The 13537-nt window shown below is 38.4% G+C and overlaps 1 protein-coding gene across 2 annotated transcripts in view; it reads right to left on the bottom strand.

Moving 5' to 3' along the window:
- Window positions 1–13537, bottom strand: part of gnal2 (guanine nucleotide binding protein (G protein), alpha activating activity polypeptide, olfactory type 2) — a 146387-nt gene that overhangs the window by 83635 nt on the left and 49215 nt on the right. For both annotated transcript variants that reach the window (XM_034183445.1, XM_034183446.1), the window contains exons 3-4: window positions 10841–10895; window positions 10612–10731 (exon numbers count right to left, since the gene is read on the bottom strand). In XM_034183445.1, coding sequence (XP_034039336.1) covers window positions 10612–10731; window positions 10841–10895 — 175 coding nt within the window. The remainder of the gene's footprint in view (window positions 1–10611; window positions 10732–10840; window positions 10896–13537) is intronic.

Genomic DNA, 13537 nt, shown 5'->3' with positions numbered 1-13537 from the left:
AAATATTGAATAGTATTATAGCAAATAAACCCAAATCAAATAACTATCCAACATACTTTACTTATGACAACAAAGAAATATAACATGAGCCAAGTAGTGAATAGTTTCAATAAATTTTTTGCTGTTGGGCCAGATCTGGCAGCTGAAATCCCACACAGTACATGGGAAAATCAGCAATTAATCGCCAGATATCCGCACACAATATTTCTCAGCCCAGTAGTTGAAAGGGAAATTAACATAGTACATGTAAAAGTAAAAAGTCAACGGATCATAATGAGGTAAATATGTCCTTAGTAAAGCGAATAATTACGGAAATCGCAAAACCATTATCATATATTTTTAACAAATCATTTCGAACTGGGATTGTTCCTAACAGTATGAAAGTGGCAAAAGAGATACCTTTATTCAAATCTGGCAGCAAGCATCTTTTTACTAACTACAGGCCCGTGTCTCTACTGTCACAATTTTCAAAGATACTGGAAAAACTTTACAACAGCAGACTGGATAAATTTATAGATCGACACAACTTGCTTGATGAAAGTCAATATGGTTTTAGAGCAAAAAGGTCCACGACACTGGCATTGCTCAATTCCATAGAAGAGATCAATAAACATGTGGACCAAAGGGTAATAGTTGCAGGTTTATTTATTGACTTAAGAAAGGCTTTTGACACAATTGATTACAATATATTATTTCAAAAGTTGGAACTGTATGGGATCAGAGGAGTTGCTCTGAGTTGGATTAAAAGCTACTTACAAAACCGAAAGCAGTTTGTTAAACTCGGGGAATACTGTTCTTCATATCTGGACATCATTTGTGGGCTACCACAGGGTTCTGTGTTGGGCCCAAAATTATTTATTTTATACATTAATGATTTATGTAAAGTCTCAGATATGGTTAAAACTGTGCTCTTTGCAGATGACACAAACCTGTTTTGCTCAGGGGAAAATCTGCAACAATTATTATCTGATTTAGGAACAGAAATGATAAAGTTAAAGAGATGGTTTGATATTAACAAATTATCATTAAATTTGTCTAAAACTAAATTGATGTTATTTGGAAATTATAAAAAAGACATACAAATTCAGTTAAATATACATGGGGTAAACATAGAACTTGTCAGAGAATAAGTTTTTAGGTGTCTGATGAAAAAATTAACTGGAAAGCTCATTCAGCATATTCAAATGAAGGTATCAAAAAGTATTGCACTATTAAATAAAGTAAAGCATGTTCTTGATTGCATAGCACTACATACTCTATTGTTCATTGGTTGCACCCTACTTGACTTACTGCGCTGAAGTTTGGGGCAACAATTACAAAACTACATTGCAACCATTATTTATTCTTCAAAAGACAGCATTAAGGACAATTCATAATGCAGGTTATCAAGACCACACCAGCCCACTGTTCATTAAATCTCAAATATTAAAACTTAATGATATGATTTCATTCAAGACTGTTCAATTAATCCACAAAGTGAAAAATAAAGAAGTGCCATTTAGAATTCAAGAATATTTTACTGAGAGAGAAGGAAAATAGAATTTACGGGGCTTGTATCATTTTAAAAAAGCCGGCGCTCGGACGACCAGGAAAGGTTTCTGTGTCTCCATGTGTGGCCCTAGATTATGGAATAACCTGACGGATGAACTCAAACGATGTCCAAATATCAATCAGTTTAAAAATCAATATAAAAAAAAATGATGTTTTCAAGATATGTATCTAATGAAGTACGATGAGTTTTGTGTTGTCAGTTGTAATTGTGAACTTGTTCAGTAACATTCATTTGTGTATGTGCATGTGTATGTATATATGTATGTGTGTGTGTAATTATGTGTATGTTGGTGTGTGTATACATGTATACTGTATATGTATGTAAATATGTATGTAGACGAAGACACGGTGTTCACTTGATATGTTTATGATAATGGGATTTGAGTTTGTGTTGTTAAATGGTTTGTAGCATGGCCCAAGCAGAGGGTCACCCCTTAGAATCTGGTCTGCTTGAGGTTTCTTCCTCAATACATCAGAGGGAGTTTTTCCTTACCACTGTCGCCTGTGTGCTTGCTCTGGGGGTAGGTAATGTGTATATATATGTATGTATGTATGTATGTATGTGGTGGGCCCTTATAAGCTTTGCTTCTGCTCACCCCCTTTTTGGTCACACATGTCACTGTGGAATTGTCTTTATCAGTTTTTGTTACTGACGAGTTGTGTGCCAAATAAATAAATAAGTTCAAGTTCAAATGCACAGTAAGCTATTTCAGATGATCAGCGTGGACCATCTTTTTCCTAAAAGGCTTTATTTCACTCTGTCGCGTTGGAAAGCTGTAGCTTTTGTGCTAATTTCATTAGCGCTTGCTGTAGTCTTCTTTTGTTTGTTTTTCTGGGGACATTACAGCGCCACACACAGGCCTGGCATATGTACTACAACGTTAAATGAAGCTTCGAGGCACAGAATTTGCCTCGAACATTTTTTGTAATCGAATTACTCAACTAATTGTTTCAGCCTTAGGGCATACACACAAAAAGTATACAGCTGTGATAATGTGGAATAAACCTTAGAGCCACTGCAATAATTAAAACAAAAGCACTTTGAAATGGAAACCACAAAGTCCACACAGCACACAATGCTTAAAAATTATCTCAAAGTCATGTGACATACAGTATCATGACATTAAAGCTGCTTACAAAATTACTTCATCATATACCAAATTAAATTTATACTGTGAGCAGCTTCATACTTATTAAAATATTTATCTCAACATTAAGCAAAGTTTTGATAAATGGAGAGCAAACTCACAACCCGCCCCCCACAAGAGGTGTTTGCATGGGTTACCATACATATCGATGGTAGTAAATCCAGCTGAATTAACTGGTCACTTTTTGTACTGAAGGTCAAACAGGTCTGTTTAAACAAAGTTTATCAGTTTGAACATTAAATATCTTGTGTTTGTGGTATATTCAATTGAATATAGGTTGAAGAGGATTTGCAAATCATTGCATTCTTATCTTATTTACATTTCACACAATGTCCCAACTTCATTGGAAATGAAGTTGTATATGCCACCATATACATTTATTTGTTTTTTTTTGGTGGGGGGGGACATAAAGAAAAGACTTAACTGTTAAATTGTTTTAATGTTAAATATTACTTCCAACCTTAGTCACAACCATAGACCATATATATACTGGACAGAGCCTGCGTGACATCACCCAGGGGGGTTCTATAGAGACCCGGAAGAGCCGAAATAAAGCCAGTGTCTGGACAACATTCTGTACAGCGTCATGTTCACAGAAGCTAAACGACAAAGTCATTAATGCACAAACGGGTGGAGCATGGGTGACTCTCTGTGTGACAAAAGACACCTGAACACCCCCCTCTCTTAGGAGTCTAAGCAACTTAACCTCAGTTCAGGTGTTTATTAAATGATATTTTTGGGGATTGTGTGGTGGTTCTCCTATGGTTTACTTTGTTGTGGACATGAAGACTTGCCGCATATTTTCTCAGTAATCACGCATTAAAGGACATGTCGCATGTTTTTTAACGTCCCAGTTAGCAGCACAACATCGAAGTACTCATGATTATAAGACTCTCTGCACACGTGCTCATAATTAGTGGTCTCTGATGTTTTGTTATTGTGCTCCCTGAGCGAACAGGTGCCTTCTAATAGCCACGTCACCGCTGTCAGAAACACACAAGAGCCTTGTTTTGAGAAGTCTCCGTAGCTATTTATTGCAAATGCCGTATACTTTAAAGCCTGCTAGACTCGACCTGTTCTCTACTCTCACTACAGATCACAATGTCATCTGCAAGGATCATAGCCCATGGAGACTCCTGTCTGATCTCATCCAACAAACCTGTCCATCACCACTGTGAACAACAAAAGGACTCAGAGCTAATCCTTGGTGTAATTTCACCTCCACCTTGAATTAATCTGTTATTCCTACTGCACATTTCACCGCTGTCACACTATCCTTGTACATGTCCTGCATTACCCTCACATACTTCTCTGCCACACTAGACTTTCTCATAGAATACCATATCTATTCTCTTGGCACCCTGTCCTAAGTTTTCTCTAAATTCACAAACACAAAATGTAAGTCCTTCTGACCTTCTCTATTCTTCTCCAACAGTACTCTCAGAGCAAACATTGCATCTGTAGTGCTCTTTCTTGGCATGATACCATATTGCTGCACTTCATCTGTTGCCGATCTTCACCTGCTTTCTAAGCCTAGCTTCTACTACTCTTTCCCATAACTTCATGCTGTGGCTGATCAGCTTAATGCCTCTGTAGTTACTGCAGCTCTGCACATCACTCTTGTTCTTAAAAATAGGAACCAGCACACGTTGTCTGCACTCCTCAGGCATCCTCTTACTTTCCAAGATTTTATTAAGCAATTTGGTTAGAAACTCCACTGCCATCTCTCCTAAACATTTCCATGCCTCCACTGGAATGTCACCTGGACCAACTGCCTTTCCATTCCTCATCCTCTTTATAGCTGCCCTCACTTCATCCTTACTAATCTCTTGCATCAGCCCTTTCTCTCTTTTTCTTCATTCATCAGCTTGTCAAACTATTCCCTCCATCTTCTCAACACACTCTCCTCACTTGTCAGCACATTACCATTACCTAACATTGTGAATGTTACGTGTGTCTCACTCCTTACCTTGGTCCTTTAGTCTCTCCACATGTAAGTACCTCATCTCCATGTTTAGCCCTTTGACGTCTTTTGTTACCCTAGCCAGGTTTTTGATTGTTCTCCTTGCAGCCTCCGTCGTGTTTTTGCTTCACAGTGTTTGTTGGGATTGTTGATTCACCTCTGCACTTTAGAGGTTATTTGTCACAATAAAACCACAGTGATGGATATAAATCCCCAGTGTTCACACTGCCTGCATGTTGGGTTCAAACTGACTTTTTGCTGAAAGTCCTTTTGTCCTTCCTTAATGTTCAACTTCTCGTACAGCTTGCTACATGCCTTTTCCTTAGCTTTTGCCACTTCTCTTTTTGCCTTATGTCACATCTCCTTATACTCCTGTCTAGTTTTTTCATCTCTCCGACAATCCCAATTATTTTTCGCCAAGGTATTTCTCATTATGCTTTCCTGACCATAATAAAAATGTACTTAATAAATATCCAAATTGTATATTCATCATTTCAAAGTTATTCAAATAAAAAAAGTTTGAACAAATAAAATGGGAATCCTAATATGTTCATGTAAACTATTAAATACAATTCCATCATACTGCTGACTGGCTGATTAAAATATGAAAAGAATCATCTGGCCATCACTTTACACTAAAATTCCACAAGTCTACATATGCTGAGAAGTCAAACCTTGAAACAAACATTTGAAGTGACCAAGTGAAACCATCTTACAGGCTAGTTATCAGCTCTATTCGTCATTTTAATCATTCAAAAAAAAAAAAAATGCACAAATGCTACTGCATCTAGAAAGCAACCACCACCAGGTGATGGCAATCAAGAAAGCAGACCAGAAAATGAATCAACACTATCAGTCACACATACACCCCCAACCCCAATTCCACTTAAGTTGGGACTTTGTGTAAAATGTAAATAAAAACAGAATACAATGATTTGCAAAATCCTCTTCAACCTATATTCAACTGAATACACCACAAAGACAAGATATTTAATGTTCAAACTGATAGACTTTTTTTTATTTTTGTGCAAATATTTCTCATTTTGAAATGGATGCATGCAACACGTTTCAAAAAAGCTGGGACAGGAGCAACAAAAGACTGGGAAAGTTGATGAACGCTCAAAGAACACCTGTTTGGAACATTCCAAAGGTGAACAGGTTAATTGGAAACAGGTGAGTGTCATGACTGGGTATAAAAGGAGCATCCCCAAAAGGCTCAGCCATTCACAAGCAAAGATGGGGCGAGGATCACCACTTTGTGAACAAATGCATGAAAAAAAAAATAGTCCAACAGTTTAAGAACAATGTTTCTCAATGTTCAATTGCAAGGAATTTAGGATTCCATCATCTACAGTGCATAATATAATCAGAAGATTCTGAGAATCCGGAGAACTTTCTACACGTAAGCGGCAGGGCTGAAAACCAACACTGAATGCCCATAACCTTCGATCCCTCAGGCGACACTGCATTAAAAACCACCATCATTGTGTAAGCAGGGGTGGGCAACTTGTTCCAGAAAGAGCCAAGAGCATGCAGGTCTTCTTTGCAGTCACTGACTCCACCAGGTGATTTCACTGATTAACTGATTCCATCTGCTCAAAGTGATATTTATCAGTGAAATCACCTGGTGGAGTCAGTGACTGCAAAGAAAACCTGCACCCTCTTGGCCCTTTCTGGAACAAGTTGCCCACCCCTGGTGTAAAGGCTCTTACTGCGTGGGCTCAGGAACACTTCAGAAAAGCATTGTCAGTTAACAGAGTTTGTCACTACATCTACAAGTGCAAGTTAAAACTCTACCATGCAAAGCAAAAGCCATACATCAACAGCATCCAGAAACGTTGCCGCCTTCTCTGGGCCCGAGCTCATTTGAAATGGACAGACGCAAAGTGGAAAAGTGTGCTGTGGTCTGATGAGTCCACATTTCAAATTGTTTTTGGAAATCATGGACCTCGTGTCCTCTGGACAAAAGAGGAAAAAGACCATCAGATTGTTACCAGCGCAAAGTTCAAAAGCCAGCATCTGTGATGATATGGGAGTGTGTTAGTGCCCATGGCATGGGCAACTTGCACATCTGGCACCATCAATGCTGAAAGGTACATCCAGGTTTTGGAGCAACACATGCTGCCATCCAAGCAACGTCTTTTTCAGGGACGTCCCTGCTTATTTCAGCAAGACAATGCCAAGCCACATTCTGCACGTGTTACAACAGCGTAGCTTCGTAGTAAAAGAGTGTAGGTACTAGACTGGCCCACCTGCAGTCCAGACCTGTCGCCCATTGAAAATGTGTGGCGCATTATGAAGCGCAAAATACGACAGAGACCCCGGACTGTTGAACAACTGAAGTTGTACATCAAGCAAGAATAGGAAAGAATTAGAATTCCACTTACAAAGCTTCAACAGTATCCTCAGTTCCAAAACGCTTATTGAGTGTTGTTTGAAGGAAAAGTGATGTAACACAGTGGTAAACATACCAGTGTCCCAGCTTCTTTTTTTTTTAATGTGTTGCAGGCATCCATTTCAAAATCTTTGTGGTGTACTCAACTGAATATAGGTTGAAGAGGATTTGCAAATCATTGTATTTTGTTTTTATTTACATAACATCCCAACTTCAGTGGAATTGGGGTTGTAATATTGATCATGATATGAACAACAGTTTTCAGTTACTGACAATAACTTAAAAAAAAAAAAAAACTCAACTCCAAGCCCCCATCTGGATTTGGAAAACCACTGCGTTCTTTGCCTGCACCCACACTGCCCACCCCACCTGAAAAATATCAGTAACACTAGTACGTTTCATCACAACTGGTGGGGTTTTTATTCTGTTTGTTTTTTAAGAAATCTGACTACTAGGCACCCACAGAAGTGAGGCAAATTAAATTCTTAACAGTCCAATGAATGAATGAATTTCTTTGGCTTGCTCCACAAATTAAAAAAACAAAATCAAAAAAGTTCATCAAGCACACTGCATTATTCTGTTACACGAATAATTCTTCATTAGATACATTTATATGATAAAACATCAAGGTTTAATCCTTGCAAAACATTTTTTCTTTAATTCACACTTCTATTCCAGTCAGATCTTGAATATGAAAAAAGTCAGGAATTTCCTATCATGCTCTCAGACTTGTGCACTCAGTTGAGAGCAGTAAAAGTAAAGCTGCCTTTATTTTGTGAGGTCAGAACCAGCTGGGATAAAATCAGTCAGAAATCTAAGAGCGCTGCATCCTCAACTGTGCACAGACTAAACTGCTCTCAAACAAACCCATTGCCTTTACCTTTAATAATGGTAATGAAGTTCCCTCTCAAAAAAGGAACTAAATAAAGATGTCTGACAACATTTTGTCTGTTACAGTGAAATTCTACCCAATATCCAAGATTTACTTCATCCAGAGATCATATTCTTAAAAAAAAAAAAAAAAAACACAACCCTGAAGCAAACCTTCCACTGCTGATTTCTGGCTCCTGAGTGCTCACTTCTGTGGCTCAATAAACAATCGGATAGCCAATCAGGACATGCTATAGTGTGTAATCTGTTGCAACAGTGGTGTTGCAGAACATAACCGACCAAGAAAATTTTGAACATGTTCAAAAAATTGGCACATTGTGACACAGAGTGATCCACAAAAGTGAATAATCAGACATAATCGGCGCAGATAGGGGATAATTTGCATCTTTTACTTTAATTTTACAGATGGCTTTGGCATTTACTTCATTAATGCATCTAGAAAAATAACTGTTTCTGCTTGAATGTGAATTTGGCTGTCCAGTTACTTTGATGCTAGGTTAAAATTAAAGGACAAAATTAATACAGTTCAGATTGTTTTCTGTTTTGGAGCAAAGCACTTTCATTGATCAGAGAGGGCAACAGACTGCAGCACAGTGGGCAATGCACGTGCAGGACAGTGCGTTCATGGACTCCGCATTCGCTAACCTCTTTAAATCTTGTCTGGAAATATAATATACACCCATAATCCCTTGAAGGGCATGCCACACCCTTCAGCAGAACACAGTTTTCAAACATTAACAGATAAATTTTAGCTTTGTAGTATCATTTTGTTGTCATCACAGATATTAGCACATACACTGCACACAGTACCATTGTGAGAATGCTGATTAACTCCCATGTCATGAGCCCGTGTTCACTGTTGCTTGTAATCCTCAGTAACTTGGTGCATAATCACTTATAATACTATGACACACAACTTTAGACTGCTGTTGTGGAAATTGGGCCCGATTACCTCATTTTTAGAATGCAGACGGCAATCAGGGCCAAAAACCACAATTGGAGGCCACCCTTAACACGAACACAAATACAGTCCCACTTTAGGAAGCACATACAATTGTGTTCAAAATAACTGTTTAAAAAAGTGATTAAGCTCAAAATCCTTATAATAGATTTTATTTCCATAAACGCAAGTGCATTGGGAACACTGCACATTCTATTCCAAATCAAAATATGAAGAAAAATTTACCAAATTTGTTATTACTTTACAGAAAGTGAAGAAAAAACACTAAGCTGTTCAAAAATAAATAAATAAATAGTGTTTGCATTTTTCTTTCTGTGACCCTTATTCCACCCTTACAGGTAGCCCTTATTTAAGGATGAAGGCAGCAAATATTGTACATGCTGGTTGTAGTGCATTTCTCTCTGAAAATCTAAGTACAATGGGCCATTCCAGACATTCAGAATCCAGCGTACTTTTATCAAAAACGTTGATTGGAGAGGGGAAAACATATGAAGAAGTGCAGAAAATGATAGGCCGCACAGCTAAAATGATGTCAAATGTTTTATAATGGCAACCAACACCAGACAGATGTGGAAGAAAAAAAACCCACCCACTCAAATCACTCACTCTAAGAATGGGCAGAATGGCTCAGCCAATAATCAGCTCCAAGGTGATTAAAGAAGGTCTAACGCTACCAATGAGTACTGTAACAATCAGAAGATGCCTATGCGAAGCCAAGCTATGGGCAAAAAGTCCCCACTAAGTCCCATTGTTGAAAACACAAAAAACAGGTGCTGAAGCTATTACAATTTGCCAAATACACTGACTGGCCTTAAAAGAAATGGCACAACATTTTGTGGATGGATGAAAGCAAGATTCCTCTTTTTGGGGCTAGGAGCTGCAGATAGTTTGTCAGATAACCCCCAAAAACTGATGTCAAGCTGCAGTACACTGAAGACAGTGAGGCAAGCATCATGATATGGTGATGTGTCTCATACTATGGTGTTGGGCTGATTTAACGCATACCAGGGATAATGGATCAGTTTGAATATATCAAAATATTGAAGAGGTCATGCTGTCTTATGCTGAATTGAAAATGCCCTTGAAATGATGTGTTTCGACAAGACGACCTCAAACACACCAGCAAGTGAGCAACATTTTGGTCCCAGACCAACAAGATTAACGTTATGGAGTGGCCAGCCCAATCCCGGAGTCTTAATCCAACAGAAAACATGAGGTGACATCAAAAATGCTCATCCTGAGCTGGAATACCTGTTCACAGGTGCCACAAATTGACTGATTCCATGCAACACAGATGTGAAGCAGTTCTCAGAAAGTGGGTATACAACTAAATATTAGTTCAGTCATTCACAGGAAAGCTAAATCTTTTTCAGTTTATACAGTAAATGTTTGGTTTGTAAAGAAAATGCAGACAATGCTATTTTTCACTTTCTGTAAAGTAATAAATGTATAAATTTTTCTTCATGCTTTGATTTCGAATAGAATGTGCAATGTTTCCAATGCATTTGCATGTGTGAAAATAAAAGCCAATTTAAAGATTTTGGAAAAAAAAAAAATTCTTCCATTTGAATGGCTTTATTCACTTTTTTTTAAAAGCACACTGCTGTTATTTTGAACAACTGTACATGCTCTACTTGCAATTTCTTCCTTCCATCACCCTCACACACGTGCAAACACAAAGTCAACATTATGAAGCTCTTACCTGTGAATAGTCAAAGTCAGAAAGAGGTGCAATGCCTTTGATGTATTCGATTCTGAATTGGTCCTCTGGATTGGCTAGCGGGACTGGGGGTATTAAAGTGCTCATCGCAGACACTATAGTCTATAAAGCAGAAGTTCGGGGGAGAGAGCAAATGAGAATTAAGCACCAAAATATTTGTGAGTCCTTACAATCAGTGAAATGGGATACGGCAGCCACAGATTAAACTTACCACTATGGCATCCTTCACGTTTTTCCGAATATCTTGGATTTTCTGTTTCTTTTCTCTGCAGGATGACAGAATGCATGTGAAACAACAGGTATAGAAATATCAACCACAAGAGACCACAAAGGATTTATTACCAAGGTGGTTATGAGTTTCAATGACAGTTGCTGCATACAAAACAGAAGAGGACAGGAACAAAGGGGAGACATGTAAAAAAAAAAATGCAACATAACACAAAGTTCCACAAATTCTGAAGTTCTTGAATAAGGTATACTGTACACAATAACAAATTCTGTGATTAAAAATTCAGGAAATTCAGCCGTTTATCAAAGTTCCGATGGCCACTTGTAAATACATCAGACATGCAGTCATTTTTGGGGAGGTAGTGCAATCACATGGCTGAACTTTAGTCAAGCACTATTTCAGCATGATCATATGATATGAAATAAAAAAAACTGTTTAAATTATTACCTCTTACATCAAGGAGTTCATGCTTTCACTTATGCCCGTTGGTTGCATTTGTCACGAGGGCTATGCAAATACCAATAAATCAACTTTTGTAACATTCGGTGACACAATAGAGTATGTGCCGAGAATAAAACCCCTAAATATTAGTGCAGATTCAATTCCAAGAGTGGAGCCAGTAATGTTTATAAAGTTTTTTCCTACACTGCCAAAAATGAGCATTTATGTCAATTTCTCTTTAATCCAGGAGAGGGGTATTGCAGCGCACCACGGCACAACCGGCCTTTAACCAAATTAAATGTAACTAATATTCCAACCCTTTGCAGAGTGCACCACCATTAATGCCAAGGTGGCAGGTCGAAGATAAAGTCGTCACATAAACATGAAAATGACTTAACCACAAATGACAAACAGTAATGATCAGTAAAAAGTCCTTTGCAATCAGCGCAAAAAAAGCCAATATAGTTCATCTGTTATGCACGGAGCCTTCTTCTCTTTCACCAAACTTTTGACCCATTAAAAACACATTGTCAATGATCCATAGGTTTGTTTGTATTTTTTTTTTTTTAGGTATCTGTAATTGAGCCTCTTTTTACAGAAGGCTGCTGCACGTAACACCACTGAAAATGGAATTCAGAGTGCAGGACAAACGCGAGTTTCCGCTCTTCAAAAAAAAAAATGACAAGTCAGTTTTTGCGAGCAGTACTAGTGGAATTTTTAAATTTATTCTTATATTTGCCACCCTGGCAATTCAGAAGCAAAGCAGACTCACCACATCATATGTTCATTTGAAAATGTGGTGAGAACTTGGCATTGTATGTTGTATGTAGGTCCTGTCCCTCCGTTATCCAATACAGGAATTATGTCAATATCGGATCAAATACCAATAGTTGTAATGTTGCCATTCCTTTTCACAACACTTAAGATGTTTTGGCATTGAGAATACCAATTGATGAAGCATCTGAGGTGTTATTTTGTCCCATTCTTCTCACAACCACAATCTTAAGCAGTGTACAGTGTCCTCACTGCTGCATTTCTTGTTTCAAAATTCTCCACTCATTTTCTACTGGAGATAGGTCAGGACTGCAGGTAGGCCAGTCCAGTATCCGTATTCACTTCTTAAACCGCAATGCTTTTTTTGTGTGTGTGTGTGTGTGTGTGTGTGTGTGTGCGCGCGCGCACACAGAATGTGGTCTTGTATTGTCTTGTTGAAAAATTCATCGACGTCCCTGGAAAATATGTTGTTGTGAAGGCAGTATACATTCACTGGCCACTTTATTAGGTACACTCTCCTCATACCAAGTTGGACCCCCTTTTGCCTTCAGACCTGCCTTAATTCTATGTGGCACAGATTTAACAAGGTGTTAGAAACATTCCTCAGAGATGGTGGTCCATACTAACATGATGGCATCATGCAGTCACCCATGCAAGCAGTCTACCCATTCTCCTCTGACCTCAACAAGGCATTTTTGTCCACACAACTGCCATTCACTGGATATCTTCTCTTTTCTGGCCCATTCTCCGTAAACCCTAGAGATGGTTGTGTGTGAAAATCCCAGTAGATCAGCAGTTTCTGAAATACTCAGACCAGCCCGACTGCCGCCATCAACCATGCCACGTTCAAAGTCACTTTCTTCCCCATTCTGATGTTCGGTTTGAACTTCAGCAAATCATCTTTGCCACATCTAGTTTCATAAATCCATTGAGTTGCTGCCATGTGATTGGCTGGTTAGCCATTTGTATCAACAAGCAATTGAACAGGTGCACCTAATAAAGTGGCCAGTGAGTGTATGTTGCCCTAAAATCTCAATGTACTTTTCTATATTAATGCTGCCATCACTGAAGTGTAAATTATCTTAGCCAAGGGCACTAACACAACCTATATTATGACAGAGTATAGCATTTGGACTTATTGCTGATAACAGTCTGGATGGTGTTTTTCAACTTTGGTCCGGAGCACACAGCATCCATTTCTTTGAAAAGCAGATGTGGAATAATGAGTCATGTGACCACAAAACATGTTTCCACTGTGTGATGATGGTCCAACATAAACGCCTCTGAGCCCACTCTCTTTTTGGACAAGGTTAACATAAGCCTTATTTTTGCATAGTTAAGTTCTAAGAGGCATTATGAAGGTAACGTCATATTGTAGGATTTCCCAAAGTAATCTCTTGCCCATATAGTTATATGGGCTATTGATGAATAATGGTTCTTGATGCAGTGGTGTCAAAGGGATCG

Source organism: Thalassophryne amazonica, chromosome 12 (assembly GCF_902500255.1).
Source record: "Thalassophryne amazonica chromosome 12, fThaAma1.1, whole genome shotgun sequence".
NCBI classification, from domain to species: Eukaryota; Metazoa; Chordata; class Actinopteri; order Batrachoidiformes; family Batrachoididae; genus Thalassophryne; species Thalassophryne amazonica.
This window is presented reverse-complemented; position numbering and strand designations above follow the sequence as displayed.